Raw genomic sequence first — 16003 nt, forward strand, 5'->3', positions numbered from 1 at the left:
TTCTAATTTTGTTTATGATGAAAAATTGTCATATTTGCTTGATTCTAGTCTTGTGCATTTCATACCTCTGGATAATAAACTTCCCCATAAGTCCATGGTGTAGTGAAAAATGTATAAGTTAAGTGACCCAGGTTTTCATCATGGCTCTGTCACTAATAAAGAATAACCTTGGAAAAACGTTTAGAACAGAAGTGTAATAAGGTCAGGCAACTGAGATACGGGTAAAATCACATCAAGTTTTAAAATCGAATATGAGCTATAAGTGAGACACTTGCTTACAGCACACCAAGCTTCAAGGGATAGAAAAATATATAAAATAGGCTTCTACTATCCCAAATGTACCCTGCCATTAGGACAGGAGGCTTGCATTTATATATATTTGATTTTATTTATTTCTTTTATAGTGCTAACTTAAAAGAGTGAAGTGATCTGTTTAGTGTTACATGCACACATGTACACATGCATATTATCTGTTTTGAATGTGTGTGTCTGTGTGCACACATAGATATCACCTTATTGGACCTCATGTACCCTGTGAAGTAGGTGCTGTTATTATTCCCACTGTGTAAACTAGATAACTGGGGCTAAGAAAGCTTTGTGACTTTCCCTGAGGTCACACAGCTGGTATATATCTGAGGCAGGATTTGAACCTTGGTCTAATGTTTTATACCTGTGCTAAAAGAAATGTTGACATTGATTAGATCACAGATCTACTAAAGTACACCAAAAAAACCAATTTTTCCTTTTTTATTGTTGCTTTTTCAATAAATATATTTATTTTTTATCAATCTTTTGTATCACCTACACATCCCAAGGCACTGTGCCTCGTCCCACTGTCTCTTATAACAAAGAATAAAGAGGTAAACAAATTTCAGCATAAGTAACATGTTAGATGGATAAAACATTTATTAGATGTTTATATGCCAGTTACTATTCTGGAACTGGGTATATAAAGGCAAGCAAGCTGGGGCAGCTAGGTGGTACAATGAGTAGAGCATCAGCCCTGGAATCAGGAGGACCTGAGTTCAAATCCAGCCTCAGACACCTGATGCACTTACTAGCTGTGTGACCTTCCCCCCTCCAAAAAAAAGAAAAAGAAGTTAAAGGGAAACAAGCAACCAAGACAATCTTTGCCCTCAAAAAGCTTATATTCCAATGGAGGGCAACAATACTAAAAGAGAGAAAATTTTGTGTGTACAACAATGGCAGGTATGGAGATGTCCTGAAAGGGTGTTGGAACCCCAGATCCTGGCAAGATGGAGTCAAAGGTGGCTTAGCAGAGCATCATGTGGTTCCTTGGTTTCAAGGTTCAGGTGTGGAGGATGTGGAGATGATGTCATGGTATAGAGATAGCCAGGAGATGAAATCTGGATGTTATCTGCAGTATTCTACATCTTCAATGTCTCCCATCTCTGCCAGGAATGGGAGTCCTCTGATATCTGTACCAAGCTTCTGTCTTTATAATTTTGTGGCAATATCCTTCCCCCCTGCCAGTTCTTTCCATTTATATCATAATATTATTTTCTGGTTCTGTTTTACTTTACTTTGCATTAGTTCACTTAAATCTTTGCATACTTTTCTCTTTTCATTGTGTTCATCACTTCTTATAACTGTGTAGTATTCTGTTATATTCATATACCACACTTTGGCCATTTCTCAGTCAATGGACACCTACTTTGTTTTTAGTCCTTAGCTGTCCCCAAAAGTGCCACAATGGATATTTTAGGACATTAACAAAAACCTATTCTTGTGAACTGGTCTTTCTTCAATAGTAGGTATGTATGGAACTTTTCTGTTTTTTGACATTGACTAGTAATGAGATCTCTGAGTCAAAGAGTATGAACATTTTAGTTTTTAAAAAAAAATTCACATAATTCTAAATTATTTTCCAGAATGGTTGGACCAATTCTTCACCCCACCAATATTCTACCTGGGAATTTGGGGAATCTGACTCTTCCTAATATACATATCTAAAATGTCAGACCTTAAGTAGAGATATTTGATGCAAAGATTCCCCACCCCAGTTTGACAGTTTCCCATATTATCCTATTTGCACTGATTATGTTCACGTAAAAGCTTTTAAATATCTATAACTGAAATTGTCCTTTATCTTTTGGATTTTTTTTGTTTAAGAATTCTCCTATATAGAGTGGGGCAGCTAGGTGGCTCAGTGAGTAGAGTACCGGCCCTAGAGTCAGGAGGACCTCAGCTCTAATCTGGCCTCAGACTCTTGACACACTTACTAGTTGTGTGACCTTGGGCAGGTCACTTCACCCCAATTGCCCTGCCTTCCCCCCTCCCCAACCCCAAAAAAGAACTCTCCTACATAGAGCTATGAAAGAGATCTCCATCTTTCTCCTACATGTCTTCCTACTTTCTTTCCCTATTCCTAGTTAAAGAATTTACATAAACAGGTGTTTACATCAAAGCAAAGCTCTTCTTGATAGCTAGACTTTTTAGGATGGGGGTATAAAAAGTACATTCCTAAAATTCTTTCTTGATCCTGTAGTTTTCACACACTAAGCTGTAATTATTTTAGTGGCATCTGCTCTAATAGAACACACCCACCTCCTCATGGATATTTTTACTTAGATCAGTATACTGAATATCTTTTATTGTGTTGCAGGCAATATAAGTCCCATCTTTAAGGTATATTTTTTTAACTTTCTTGAGATAAGAGAAACAATGAGTGAAGATATGGATGAATAGTTTTAAAAGTCATCTTGTTTTCTTTAGATAGTTAAATTGGAATAGGGTCAGTGGCCTAAAAAACTATCTACTGTATAAAAAATACTATATTCCCAGTTCAGTTAGCAATAATGCATTCAGCTTGATGTAGACAGCTGATTCCCTTACAGTTAATTTCTTAGCTAAATTAGTCAATATGTAAAAGTGAAATTTGACTGTCTGAGTATGTGGATATTAACACTGAAAAAATGTGGTTTGTGAAAGATTTCTCAGGAGAATGTGCTTGTGGTCAGACTACAATATGATCCCTCCTGTTGAGAATAGGAAAGCATGAGGTAGTTCTAAAACCTAACGGATTTCTTATGGTAAATCTAATTGTTGCAATCTTATTTTTTTTCCTGTTTTGTATGGGAATATTACCTTTGTGTGTATGGTGTTACCTATAGAAAATTAATCTTACAGTAGACCTTCAACCTCTATAGAAATTTGTACTTGCAGTTTTCATCAGATATTAGGTTTTCTAAGGGATTTTTCCTAAGCTGATTTTTTTTTTGTTTATTTGTTTATTCATTTGAAGGGTATGTCTGGATGAGGAAGCACTCATTGGGCAGTCAGCATTTTATCAACTTTTTTTTTCAATCTCAGTTTTGGGAATATTGCAACCTTACTATGGAGGAATAGCATATTTCATTTTGAATTGTATTAAAAAGATAAAAAGAAATCTGTTATAAAAAGCTTCTTCTGAAGCACGATTGCAAGATGTCTCACATGTATCCATCCATCCTTATTTTGACACTTTGATGTATCTCTGATCTCATCCATGTTGTTATTTCCTCAATCCATGTAAAATACAGCCCATTCATGCCTTCTCTTCTTATGAAACTCTGTCTTTGTTTCTATAAATCCTCCAAAAGGGTAGATATCCTGGCTCTCCTAGTGAACTTTTACTTATCAAGGATGGACAGTTAACAAGATCTGCCCCTGAGATCCTACTCAAATCTTTTCCAGTTGAGTAGAACCTGTCACAGCTTGTTTCACTGACAGAGCCTTAGAGATCCCAAGGCTGTCTCAGCACCACTGAAAAGCTTGAGAGTCAGTACTTTCATGGAGAAAACATCCCTATCTAGTACTTATGGTTTACATACTGATAATAGCTCTAGAGCTGGAAGGGACCCTGGCGTCTTCTTGTCTCCCCTTCCTAACCCTGTTGCTTCCTCTCATTTTTACAGGTAAGGACACTGAAATCCAGAGAGGGAAAGCAACTTGCTCGAGAAGTGTCAGCTAGGATCTGAATTGGCATTGGCCCTCCAGACCCCAAATCTGAGTTCTTTTCATTATTCCCTGTTATACTGTGGCAGACTTGGGTCACACCCAGGCTATTCACTATCTGATGTCACCTCCAGGCTCCCTCCTGGCCTGTTTCCTTATCTGTAAAGCAGAGATTAGGACCAGTGAATTATGAAGAAGCTTTCAAATGCTAGATTCTGGGATCTTATGGCAAAATCTCCAAGTGCCAAGGATCTGAGCTGAGTCCACCTTGGGGACCCTCCCCCATCTGAGGGACCAGTCACAAATCTCTCAGTGCCCCAATCAGTTCTCTACAATTTTACATTACTGCTGACTTGGTTAACCCCCACTCATTGAAATAACTTGTGGCAGAATTGGAAAGACCCTAGGCGTTAGTTACAGTTAGTTAATCACCTTGGGGCCCCTCTGAAACACTTTGTCTCTTCCATTTTCCCCAGCCCCTATGTAAATACTTCTGATCTGCCACATCCCCCTCCTATACTACAAGCATACTCAAGGAACTCAAGGAAGTCCTCTTGACTGCATCAGTTTTGCTTTTGTTGTTAACTTTAACTTGATTTCACCTGTATGCAAATATGCCCTGGTCTGCCACCTTCTAGAGGTAACCCAGAAATATTAAATGGCTGAATCTAGTGGATCATATACCTAAGGTTTATTTGTTGATGGGGAGATATCAGATTGTGGTATGATTTGTTTAGGGGATCAAATGTAAACTGAGGTTTACTTTTTTTTTTAATGCTCTTGTCGCTTGCTTATTACAGTCAGGTGTCTTTTTTTAATAACATGAATTTTATTTTTAAAAAATTATTAAGTATTCTTGATAATCTTTTGGTTTCTACTCCACAGTCATTTATTCTCTCCCTTTCCTGCCTCTCCCCATCCCTTTCTACCCTACCACAGTTGATGATCTACCCCATTCCAAAGTCCCCTACCTCTATACCAAGAGGAGGGGGAAGTATTTCTAATCAACTGTTCTGGAGATTTGGTTATTACAACAACCAGAACGTAGCTACATTTTAGTGTCATTTTTTCTTTTTTTCTTTTTCTAATAAATTTATTTAATTTATTTCATATATTCAGTTTTCAGCATTGATTTTCACAAGAGTTTGAATTACAAATTTTCTCCCCATTTCCACCCTCCTGCCCACTCCAAGATGGCGTATATTCTGGTTGCCCTGTTCCCCAGTCAGCCCGCCCTTCTGTCACCCCACTCCCCTCCCATCTCCTTTTCCCTTCCTTTCTTGTAGGGCAAGATAAATTTCTACACCCTATTGCCTGTGTATCTTATTTCCTAGTTGCATGCAAAAACTTTTTTTTGTTGTTTTTGAACATCTGTTTTTAAAACTTTGAGTTCCAAATTCTCTCCCCTCTTCCCTCCCCCACCCATCCTCCCTAAGAAGGCAAGCAATTCAACACAGGCCACATGTGTATCATTATGTAAAACCCTTCCACGATACTCATGTTGTGAAAGACTAACTATATTTTGCTCCTTCCTAACCTATCCCCCTTTATTGAATTTTCTCCCTTGACCCTGTCCCTTTTCAAAAGTGTTTATTTTTGATTACCTCCTCCCCCTATCTGCTCTCCCTTCTATCATCCCCCCTTTTTTATCTTGAAAGATGATATCTAGGCTCTTTTTTTGATCATGGCTTTCAGGTAGCGCAATAATTTTTAAATTATCTCTCCTGGATCTATTTTCCAGGTCAGTGGTTTTTCCAATGAGATATTTCACATTGTCTTCCACTTTTTCATTCCTTTGGTTCTGTTTTATAATATCTTGATTTCTCATAAAGTCACTAGCTTCCACTTGCTCCAATCTAATTTTTAAGGTAGTATTTTCTTCAGTGGTCTTTTGGACCTCCTTTGCCATTTGGGTAATTCTGCCTTTCAGGGCATTCTTCTCCTCATTGGCTTTTTGGAGCTCTTTTGCCATCTGAGTTAGTCTATTTTTTAAGGTGTTATTTTCTTCAGTATTTTTTTGGGTCTCCTTTAGCAAGTCATTGACTTGTTTTTCATGGTTTTCTTGCATCATTCTCATTTCTTTTCCCAATTTTTCCTCTACTTCTCTAACTTGCTTTTCCAAATCCTTTTTGAGCTTTTCCATGGCCTGAGACCAGTTCATGTTTTTCTTGGAGGCTTTTGATGTAGGCTCTTTGACTTTGTTGACTTCTTCTGTCTGTATGTTTTGGTCTTCTTTGTCACCAAAGAAAGATTCCAAAGTCTGAGAGTGAATCTGAGTCTGTTTTTGCTGCCCAGCTATGTTCCCAGCCAACTTACTTGACTTGAGTTTTTCATTGGGGTATGACTGCTTGTAGAGTAAAGGGTACTTTGTTCCAAGCTTGAGGGGATGCGCTGTCGTTTTCAGAGCTATTTCTGTACAGCCAGCTTTGCACACCAGTACTCCTGCTTCCCCAAGAACCACCAACCTGGACCTGACTCAGATCTTAAGCAGGCTCTGCACTCCTGCTGTGATCTGCCACTTCTCCCGTCAGGTGGGCCTGGGGCAGGAAGCAACTGCAGCTGTAGTTCTGTAGCTACACCACCTCCGCTGCCCCCGGGGTGAACTCCTATCACTCTGTCCCCTGCAGCTTTTCCCATTAACCTTCTCTGTTGTCTTTGGTGTTTGTGGGTTGAGAAGTCTGGTAACTGCCACAGCTCACTGATTCAGGGCGCTAGGGCCTATTCTGCCTGGCTCCTGGTCTGGTTGGTCTGCGCAGCCTGCACTGAGCTCCACTCCCCTCTGGTCCCAGCTCTGTGCGTGATAGACCTCACCCAGTGACCATCCAGGCTGTCCTGGGCTGGAGCCCTGCTTCCCTCTGCTATTTTGTCAGTTCTGCAGGTCTAGAATTTGTTCAGAGCCATTTTTTATAGGTTTTTGGAGGTACCTGGTGGGAAGCTCGTGAAAGTCCCTGCTTTCCAGCCGCCATCTTGGCTCAGCCCCCCCTAAACTGAGGTTTACTTAAAAGTGAGTTGTGTACTTACAGAAACAAGGAAATAATTTTCCTGTCGTAAGTTCATTACCATTTTGCAGTACTAATTACTTTTATTTTTTCTACTTTATTAATATTAAGTGATGCTTTGCATTTTCATAATGTTTCTTACCCTGGAGTTTCTAAATCATTCAAAGGGAATATAACAGGGATAGTTTTCATTATCATGTGTCTTACACAGTTTGTTTTTAGAATAGTATCTATATCTCTGCTCTTTCGCCAACTCTGTAAATACCCTCTCCAGCCAATTTTTTTCACTTTGCTTTTCAGATAACCTACTCCCTACTTAGTAAATCTTCCAGAACTATGCTCATAATCCTCTCTCAGCTCAGTAAACTGTATCCCTTTACTGTACTTGACTTTACTAGTATGCCGTTTACAAAATATCTATTGCTGCTAATGCCTCCCAAATGACCAGCTCTGGCCTTGACCTCTTACCCACGTTCCAGCCTCTTATTTTTCCATCATCACCTTAAAAACAAAGTCTTCGTCTCCCTCCTGGAAATCTGACTTTTCCTTTCAACTTCCTTAGCCATCAGTTCATATCACCATTCTCTGAGTTTTCCTGGTTCACAGTCAAAACCTTCTTCTTGGCTTCGTCATCTTCCATATCTAGACAACTATTAAATTCTGACCATTTTCCTTTCCTACTATTTCTCACGTGTATTTCTTCATTTCCATTCTCTGCTAGCACCAAATCCATGCTCTCATAATGTTATACCTAGATTTACTACAATTGCTTCCCTCTTTAGTGCTGCTATATGAATGTTCCTCGTAGATTACTTTAATCTTGTTGCTCTCTTGTTCAAAACACGTCAACAACTTTCCATTGTCTTCAAGATAACTCTTAGCTCTCGCACCCAAGACCTTTGCCTCTAGCCTTCTTTTTCTTAGGCAGATTTTCCATTATCCCTCACCATCAACTCTGTTCCTGGAAGGTTATTCTTCTCTCTGTCCTTTGAACCAATATTGCTTATAGCATCTAGAGCTAGAAGAGATATCTGTCCAGTTGTGTCATTTTGTAGGAGAAGAAGCTAAATACCAGAAAAGTAAGTGACTTATCCAGGTCACCAACTTAATCAGTGGCAGAAGTGGAACTGACCATGGGCCACCCATCCAGTGGTCTTCCTCTGGACTGTGCTGTTCTTCCTCTAGTAATGCCCTTCTCCTCCACTTCATGCCGTACTACTCATTCTTCAGGAAACCATTAAGATCACTTCAGACTGCAGCAATAGGTCCTATCTTTGACTTCCTGTAACACTTACCAGTTGTGCCGCTCTTGCTCCTCAACATTATGCTATGTGTTTTCATATGTGTGTGTGCATATGCACATATGTAAGTATGCAGATGGGTATACCTACATACATTTTTAAAACCTATGTAGGTTTTAAAAATGTATGTAGGTATACCCATCTGCATACATCCAAAAATACCTGGCTATATTGTAAGTTACTTGAGGGAAGGAACCTTGTTCTATACTTCTTTATTGGCGCTATCACAAATAGCAAAATAGGCATTCAATACACATTTATTGAATGAATGAAAGAATGAAGTGGATTCTTTAATTTAATTATCCGTACTAAGTGACTATGAAAGAGAAACCTTTGAAAGCTTTGCCATCCCACTTGAATCAAAAAGTTAGTAGTAGTATACTGTTTGTTGCACAATTCTGGGCACTGTGGTTTCACAAAAGAAAGAAAATATGCTACTTTTTGTTCTAGATGGGAAGAGAAAAATGAATTATAATTGCACAGGACTATATGAGTCTTCAGAATCCTACCTGTAGTTAGTGTCACATGTCACAAAAAAGACAGTCCCCTTCAATGACGCAAAGCAAAACTCCCCCATGGCTTCTTAGCTTGTTGACCGTGTCTTCCATAAATCCAGTAAGACTTAGAAACTGAAATTGTTCCTATAGTCTTGCTGTGTCTTTCTTCACAGCAGAGGTCAATTGATAATCCACAAAGACTTAAATGTTTGTCAGACTTAGAGCAGTAAAAACCAGCTCATAGATTGCTACTTTTGTATTGAGGAGGGGAGGAGTTGAACATAGCACCAAAAAAAAAAGTGTCAGACATCTGAAAAAGGTCAACTTTTTGATATTCTGTTGCTAAAATTCAAAGCAATGTTTCTGTCGTGACCTTTCTTTTACGAAATTATGCTGAGTGCTTCCTCATAACTGTTGCTTGATTTAAAGGCATGTCTTTTACTGAGACATTTACAGTAAGTAAAGGTAAAGATATGGATTTCTTTTCCAGAAGTCTCTTGACAATTAAATATGTCAAAGACATTATGATATATTGGTTCAGTCTCTAATTATGATGTGCTAAGAAGGTTAAGCATCTTAAAATTCAGAAGGCATATTAAAGTGTCTTCCCTGTCTGGTTCTTTTATGAAAAACTGGGTTTGTTCCTATTTAGTGGAGTTCTTTTAAGCCTTGCTTTGATAGATAGGTGTTAATGTACATTGTATAAATTATGAAATTTGTTTCTCTATTTCCCTAATTTTACTTCTGTAAAATGAGTTGAAAGCTTAATAGAGTTACTTTATTTTCCTTTCCATTTCCTTATCTTTCCAGGTCAGATGATGATGATACAGATAGCAGGAGCTCCAGGGTGACCCAACTTTGCACTTACTTTCAGCAGAAATATAAGCACCTCTGCCGCCTGGAGCGGGCAGAATCTCGTCAAAAGAAATGCCGGCATACATTTCGGAAAGCCTTGCTGCAGGCGGCCAGTAGAGAACCAGAATGTGCTGGGCAATTGATACAAGAACTCCGAAAAGCTGCATGCACTCGAACCAGGTTAGAGCAAAGATGCCACGTAGGAGCATTGTAGTCTCCAGCTTCGTTTTAGTTGTGTGTTTCTGTTACTGTGAGACTCAGAAGAAGATGAGCACCCTAATAAAAAGGGTAGCTCTTTATCTTTGTGGCTGAAATAGTATTCTACACAGGAACCAAAATAAGCCTGATCACATTTCGGTGTAATAAATTATGCTAGTAAATTAATGCATAATTTTATTTTTCCTGGAGGTAGCACTTTAATGAGATGTGTGTGTGTGTGTGTGTGTGTGTGTGTGTATGTATTTTTTTAAGGTAGTTTTTCCATTAAGCAAAATAAAAAATAAATCTGACACAATTTGAAATTTCACTGTCATTTTGCTATGTACTTCTTACTAAACAGTTTGATCATTTGTAATTAGTTATTCAATTTAAAAAATCCAGAATACTAAAAAAAAATCAATTTTAGCCTTGGCGACATGTAGATATAGTAATGTCTATTGCAAATTTATTTTCTTACAGCTAGGTAACTGTTTAGTCTCTACAAAACTCTCTTAAGGTAAAATTTTATATAAAGCAAATCTTTGAAAATTCATCAAAAACATTGGGGTTTTTTTTTGACTCATAATAAAATTATTGTTCTGCTTACTAGCTTTTGTAGCATAGTTATAAGGACATTTTAAAGAATATAAATAAACTGCTCATTTAAATATAACTACAGATACAGAAAACTTTGAAACTATTTTGTATAAATTGCTTTGCTTTGTAGAATTTTGTGATACACACACACACACACACACACACACATACATGACAGAGCTATTTGATCATGTATTTCCACTGCCTCCTTGTATAGGCCACTATGTGCTTTTAACATACTAATTTGAATGCTTTTTAGAATTCCCAATATTTTCCCCAATTTGAGCCAGAAATTGGAGTTCTAGAACTAGAACACTTGTTTCCCTAATGTAGCTTATAGTTACAAGTAGATAGTCCTACATTTTTATGCTTTGAATAAAATCTCAGCCATGTAATTTTTGATCATACTTCCTGCTGTATAATCATTCACTAAGTGATCTATTTTGGTTTTCCTGTCAGCTCTTTCAGTATATGCAAACTAAGTATCTTAATTTTTAATTGTGCATTTCACATAGTATACCCCCTGAGAGTACTGTAATTCTTGGCATGCATCATTGTTCAGTACTCATATGAATATGATGGGCCAGGACAGAACAAAGACAGCCTTTAGTGCTCTGTTCTTTGCTTCTCACAGCTCTCAAGGCCTGTGAAGGGAATATGCCATCCAGAGCTAGGTAAACCAATATCATGTCTGTATTCAGTAAATGAACTGATTTAAGTCCCCAAAATACAATTAGCCCAGCTTAGTTTGGAATTGTTCATGGTAGAACCATGAGGTTAAGATTGCATTTGTTATTCTTCTAGCATGAACTGAATCTTTGGCAAGTTGTATACTTTGGTCCTAGTATATTTTGTTTCTTTGGACCTTGCCAATGCAGTTATGCTGTAACTTAGAAACAGTTTGGTATCGGTGGAAAGTTACTTTTTGCCCATAAACATTAAATGAAGAAGATATATTAGGCAGAAGTTACTTCTACCATATGGAAATTTATACAAAACTATCTTTAGCAATAGTTGTTATTGTTGTTGTTTTAATATGCATGGAATCTTAATAAACAATTAATTATAGCATTAATTAATAAAGCTCGTAATAAACAGTAAACCCCAGTATAGTTCTTCACTTAATATGGCCAGCTTACTTGAGAAAAATTAATGGTTTGTCAATGCTGTTTTATTACTAGGTAATGAAAAAAAATAGTCATCATTTTGCTGGCACTTTGTATATGTGACATATTGCCTTAATCTTGTATTGTAGTTGTAGGCAACCAGCCTCCTTAAGTTAACAATTAAGAAGTATGCAGACCAAGATATTGCTTTTTAAATCGTAGAACTATTACAGCTGGAATAGAACATTATATTTCGTTTTGCAGACTATCTAGTCTTATAGAGCTATCTAAAACTTGAGGCTAAGTAAGTTGTTCATGGACACATAGCTAGTAAATGCAAGAGGCAGCATTGGAAAGATCTTCCTGACTTCTCTAGCACCTTGTTCACTGTCTTACTGATCCTTACCAATCCATTTAAATAAGGTATGTGATTATAAGTTGATTGATGTTAAGATACTCTTGCTTCATCTATCTCTTATTTATTAATAAATACATTTAACAAATAATTCAGGTGAAATCATTTACATGTTTTGGCACAAAATCTAAATGGTAGCTTATAACTGATATAACCTGATATAACCAACATTAATGAATTACATGTAATAGCAATATATGTATTAATTATGTTACATAGTTAAGTAACATTATATTGAAATGCTATACCTAGAGATGCTTAATGTATTTTTTCATGAAATCTCTTTCTCTCTTTTTTCTCCCCCAGCACAAATCGGGCTCAGTTGAGGGAGGTGGAACCAGCACCATGTAGTGGAATGGTGAAGGGGGAACCATGCACTAATAAAGCCCTTCCATTCACCAGTCATTGTTTTCAGCGTATCCTCTTATTAGAATTCAGTGTGTGCTGGAAGCAGCAACCTATTTGTACTACGTTTTTTGTTCTTTAGTCGGTGAAAGTGAACTTGGGATCAGGATTATTTAGTGTTTAAAATTATAGTTTGCAAAACTGCAATGGGTTTAGCATAAATATTATTCATTCTTATTTTCTTGTGATAGCCATAAGAATTAATTGACAACTCTTTCCTACTTTTAAGGAAATCACTGCAGTACTATATTGAATAGTCATTTCAGAATAAACAAATTCAATAGTAGCAGCAGAAGAAGCATTTGCTTTCTCTTCCTATGACCCCTCTCCCATTGAAAAGAAAAACCAAAAACTCTATAACGATTATGCACAGTCAAGCAAAAACAATTCCCATATTGTCCATGTCTATAAATATGTCTCATTCTGCTTCCTGAATCCATCACCTTGTCTGTCAAGTGATGATTCACATACTTCATCCTGGCATTCTGGAATCATGGTTGATCATTTCATTGATTAGAGTTCTTAAATCTTTCGAAGTTGTTTGTCTTTACAATATTGTTGTATACGTTTTTCTCCTGATACTGCTCACACCACTCTGCATCAGTTCATACAAGTCTTTCCAGTTTTCATTGAACCCATCCTTTTCCTCACATTTTATGGCACAATAAAATTTCATTGAGTTCATATGCCATAATTGTTTTAGCCATTTGCCAATTGATGAGAACTCTCTTAGTTTCCAATTCTCTGCCACTATAAATAGAGCTTTAGCAAATATCTGTATAGATATCTAATATCTATACCCTATTCCTCTTTCTTTGATCTCTTTGGAGTTTAGACCCAGTAATAGTGTCATTGGGAAAAGAGTATAAATAGTTTAATAATTTTGGGGCCATAGTTCCAAAATGCACCCTAGAATTGCTATACACATTCACAGCTCTACTGATAGTGCATTAATATACCTGTTTTCCCATAGCCCCTCCAACATTTGTCATTTTTCTTTTTTTTTTTCACTTTTGACAATCTAATGGATGTGAGATGGAACCTCAGAGTTACTTTAATTTGCATTTCTGTAATTATTAGTGATACAAGTAGCTTTACAGAGATGATAATTCTACTCACTGAAGAAAAGCTATAGATTATATTTCAACAGTTTCAACAACTGCTTATAGATCCTGTAGAATTACTATATAATTCTATAATGTGCCTTTTGCTATGAGATTAAGTTGTGTAAGCAGTTGTTTGATGTGGTGAGTGTAGAGGTAGTTTGGAATGAATGAAAGGCAAAAGTCTCATATAACTGTCTAGGAAGTGAGATATCTTCCATTGGGTGTTAACTGAAGGACATTTAGATTTGGATGCTTCCACCTCTAGCTATTATAGGAGTCTTATATTCTTTATTAACAAGCTTTTTATTTTGATTCTTTTGGTGGTAGAAACAAATTTTTTAAAAAATTCATTACTTCTTGCCTGCTTTTTTCTTACTCACAATTTTGAGTTCTCCTTTTTTACAGCTTCTTTGGCATTTACCCTAAAGTAAAAAAGAAAAAAATCATTGGTAGTTCACATGTGAAAAATGGAAAGGTACTTCTTTGGGTATAAATCTAACCCTGAGAAGGATATTGACTTTCCAAATTTAGTATTGGCTGTTTCACTATGGTAGTTTTATTTTTCAACTTATTTTGTTACCCACATTGCTTTGGGTAGTATTTAAAATCTTAGTGTAGGATATTAACTTAGTTCTGGGGAGACAATTGTTGAATAATTATAATTTAAAGCAATATTTTGGCATAAAAATTTCATGTTAGATCTTTAAATTTGGGTTTTTCTTTGGAAATGTGAAATACAAAATTCAATTCTATGCTGATTGGCATTCAGTGATTTGGATCTGTTATTTGTATATAAAATTTTACCCCTGAGCTAGATTGCTTGTGAAAATATTTTCATTTTAGGAATAAAGATTCTTCTTACTGTCATAGGCTTTTATAAGCTAGTGAATTTCTAAGGAAATGTACATATTGGCCACATTTTTCTAAAATGACAAAATTGATTAAAAAGTATGCTGTGAAGGGAAGCGATTCTTGGAAGACAGCAAAATGGACTACTTCCAGAAACATATCCTAATAAATGGCTGGCCATTCAGCTTTACCATTTCCCCTACATTTGTAGTTGGGCTCCTGTCTTAGTTTTTGTCTTAATGATAAAATTCAGAAAATTGTATTTCACAAGCATTGTGAGGTACTTTAAAAAATGTTTCCTTTAAAAAGAAATTTTATTGATCCCTTTTAAAATTTCCATTCCTTTCTGAATATATTCCTTTCCTTTCCCAATATATCTTCTCTCTGTAACAGGGTTTTTTAAAATGCAGCAAAACCAAACAATATCTGATAGCACATGCAACATTCCAGACTAATAGCCTCTCACCTCTGTAATGAAAAGAGGTGCATTTTCTTTTATATTTTATGTGTTTTATTTATATATTATATATTTATTTAAAATATATTTTATATAGTACACAATTATTATTGTTATTAGAAAAATTAAATGGAATTTTACATCATTGCTTGCTGTGTCTTGTTCCTGACATTGAAAAACACAGATATCCTCTTGAACCGCTCTCAGCAGCTCTTCTCAAGTTGCACAGCTAAATTTGCAGATGGACAGCAGTGTTGTGTGCCAGTTTTTGACATTACGCACCAGACACCTCTGTGTGAAGAACATGCCAAAAAAATGGTAAGTTCAGGTTTTATTTTTATAGAAACCAGCTCACCGTGGGTTCCAGTGTTGCTTCTGACATATCTTGTCTCTGTGACCAAGGGCAAATCACTTTACCCCTTCATCTTACTTAGGCAGGTCTTTAAGTTCCAGAAATTTGCATTTCGGCATTGCTAAAGAGAGTTCGCTAGATTAATGAATTCACAGGTTCAGGCCCCTCAAAAAAACCCAGAAGAAATAAAACTCCTTTTTGGGTGATAGGATCACCAAATTTATAGCTGAAAAAGAACTTAGAGGTTATCATGTCCAACTCCCTTATTTTACAGATGAAAAAATGAGCATTCTCTTCTTTGTTTATCAATAATTCTGCTCCCTGCCCCTCCCCCATTCCTCTAATATCCCTAAAACGTATATATGTATATATATGTATACATATATATATATGTATACATATATGTGTGTGTGTGTGTATGCTTTCTTAACTTGAACCATTACAGTATCAAACCTAGTATATTCCAGAATTTTTTATATTCACAGTTTCTTGCATATTTGCTTTTGTAGAATTCTGAAAAATGGACTTAATTATGGCTTTGACCCATGCTAATATAGTAAGCCCTAATTCAGAACAATTGAGGGTTGGGAGGAGTAGGAGAAAGGAAACCAATATTATTTTGTCAAGTATCCAAATTTAAAATTTTTTTTAAAGAAATATTGTTGTAATGTTTTAAAGATAAAGAGATCTCTCAACTAAGGGAAGACCAGGGTCATAATAATAAATAATAGCTAACATTTATGTAGTAATGCCAACTCCGTGCCAGGCTCTATGCTAAGTACTTCACAAATATTATCTCATTTAATCCTCACAAAAACCCTGGGTGACCAGTGCTTTTATTATCCCTGTTTTATAGTTGAGGAAACTCAGCCAAACAGAAATAAAATGACTTGCCCAGGGTCACACAGC

General features: G+C 36.4%; 1 protein-coding gene across 1 annotated transcript in view; it reads left to right on the top strand.

Moving 5' to 3' along the window:
* Nucleotides 1-16003, top strand: part of INO80D (INO80 complex subunit D) — a 64940-nt gene that overhangs the window by 38692 nt on the left and 10245 nt on the right. The window contains exons 6-8 of the mRNA XM_036754318.1: nt 9565-9789; nt 12232-12341; nt 14927-15060. Of these exons, the coding sequence (XP_036610213.1) occupies nt 9565-9789; nt 12232-12341; nt 14927-15060 (469 nt within the window). The remainder of the gene's footprint in view (nt 1-9564; nt 9790-12231; nt 12342-14926; nt 15061-16003) is intronic.

This window comes from Trichosurus vulpecula, chromosome 4 (assembly GCF_011100635.1).
Source record: "Trichosurus vulpecula isolate mTriVul1 chromosome 4, mTriVul1.pri, whole genome shotgun sequence".
NCBI lineage: Eukaryota > Metazoa > Chordata > Mammalia > Diprotodontia > Phalangeridae > Trichosurus > Trichosurus vulpecula.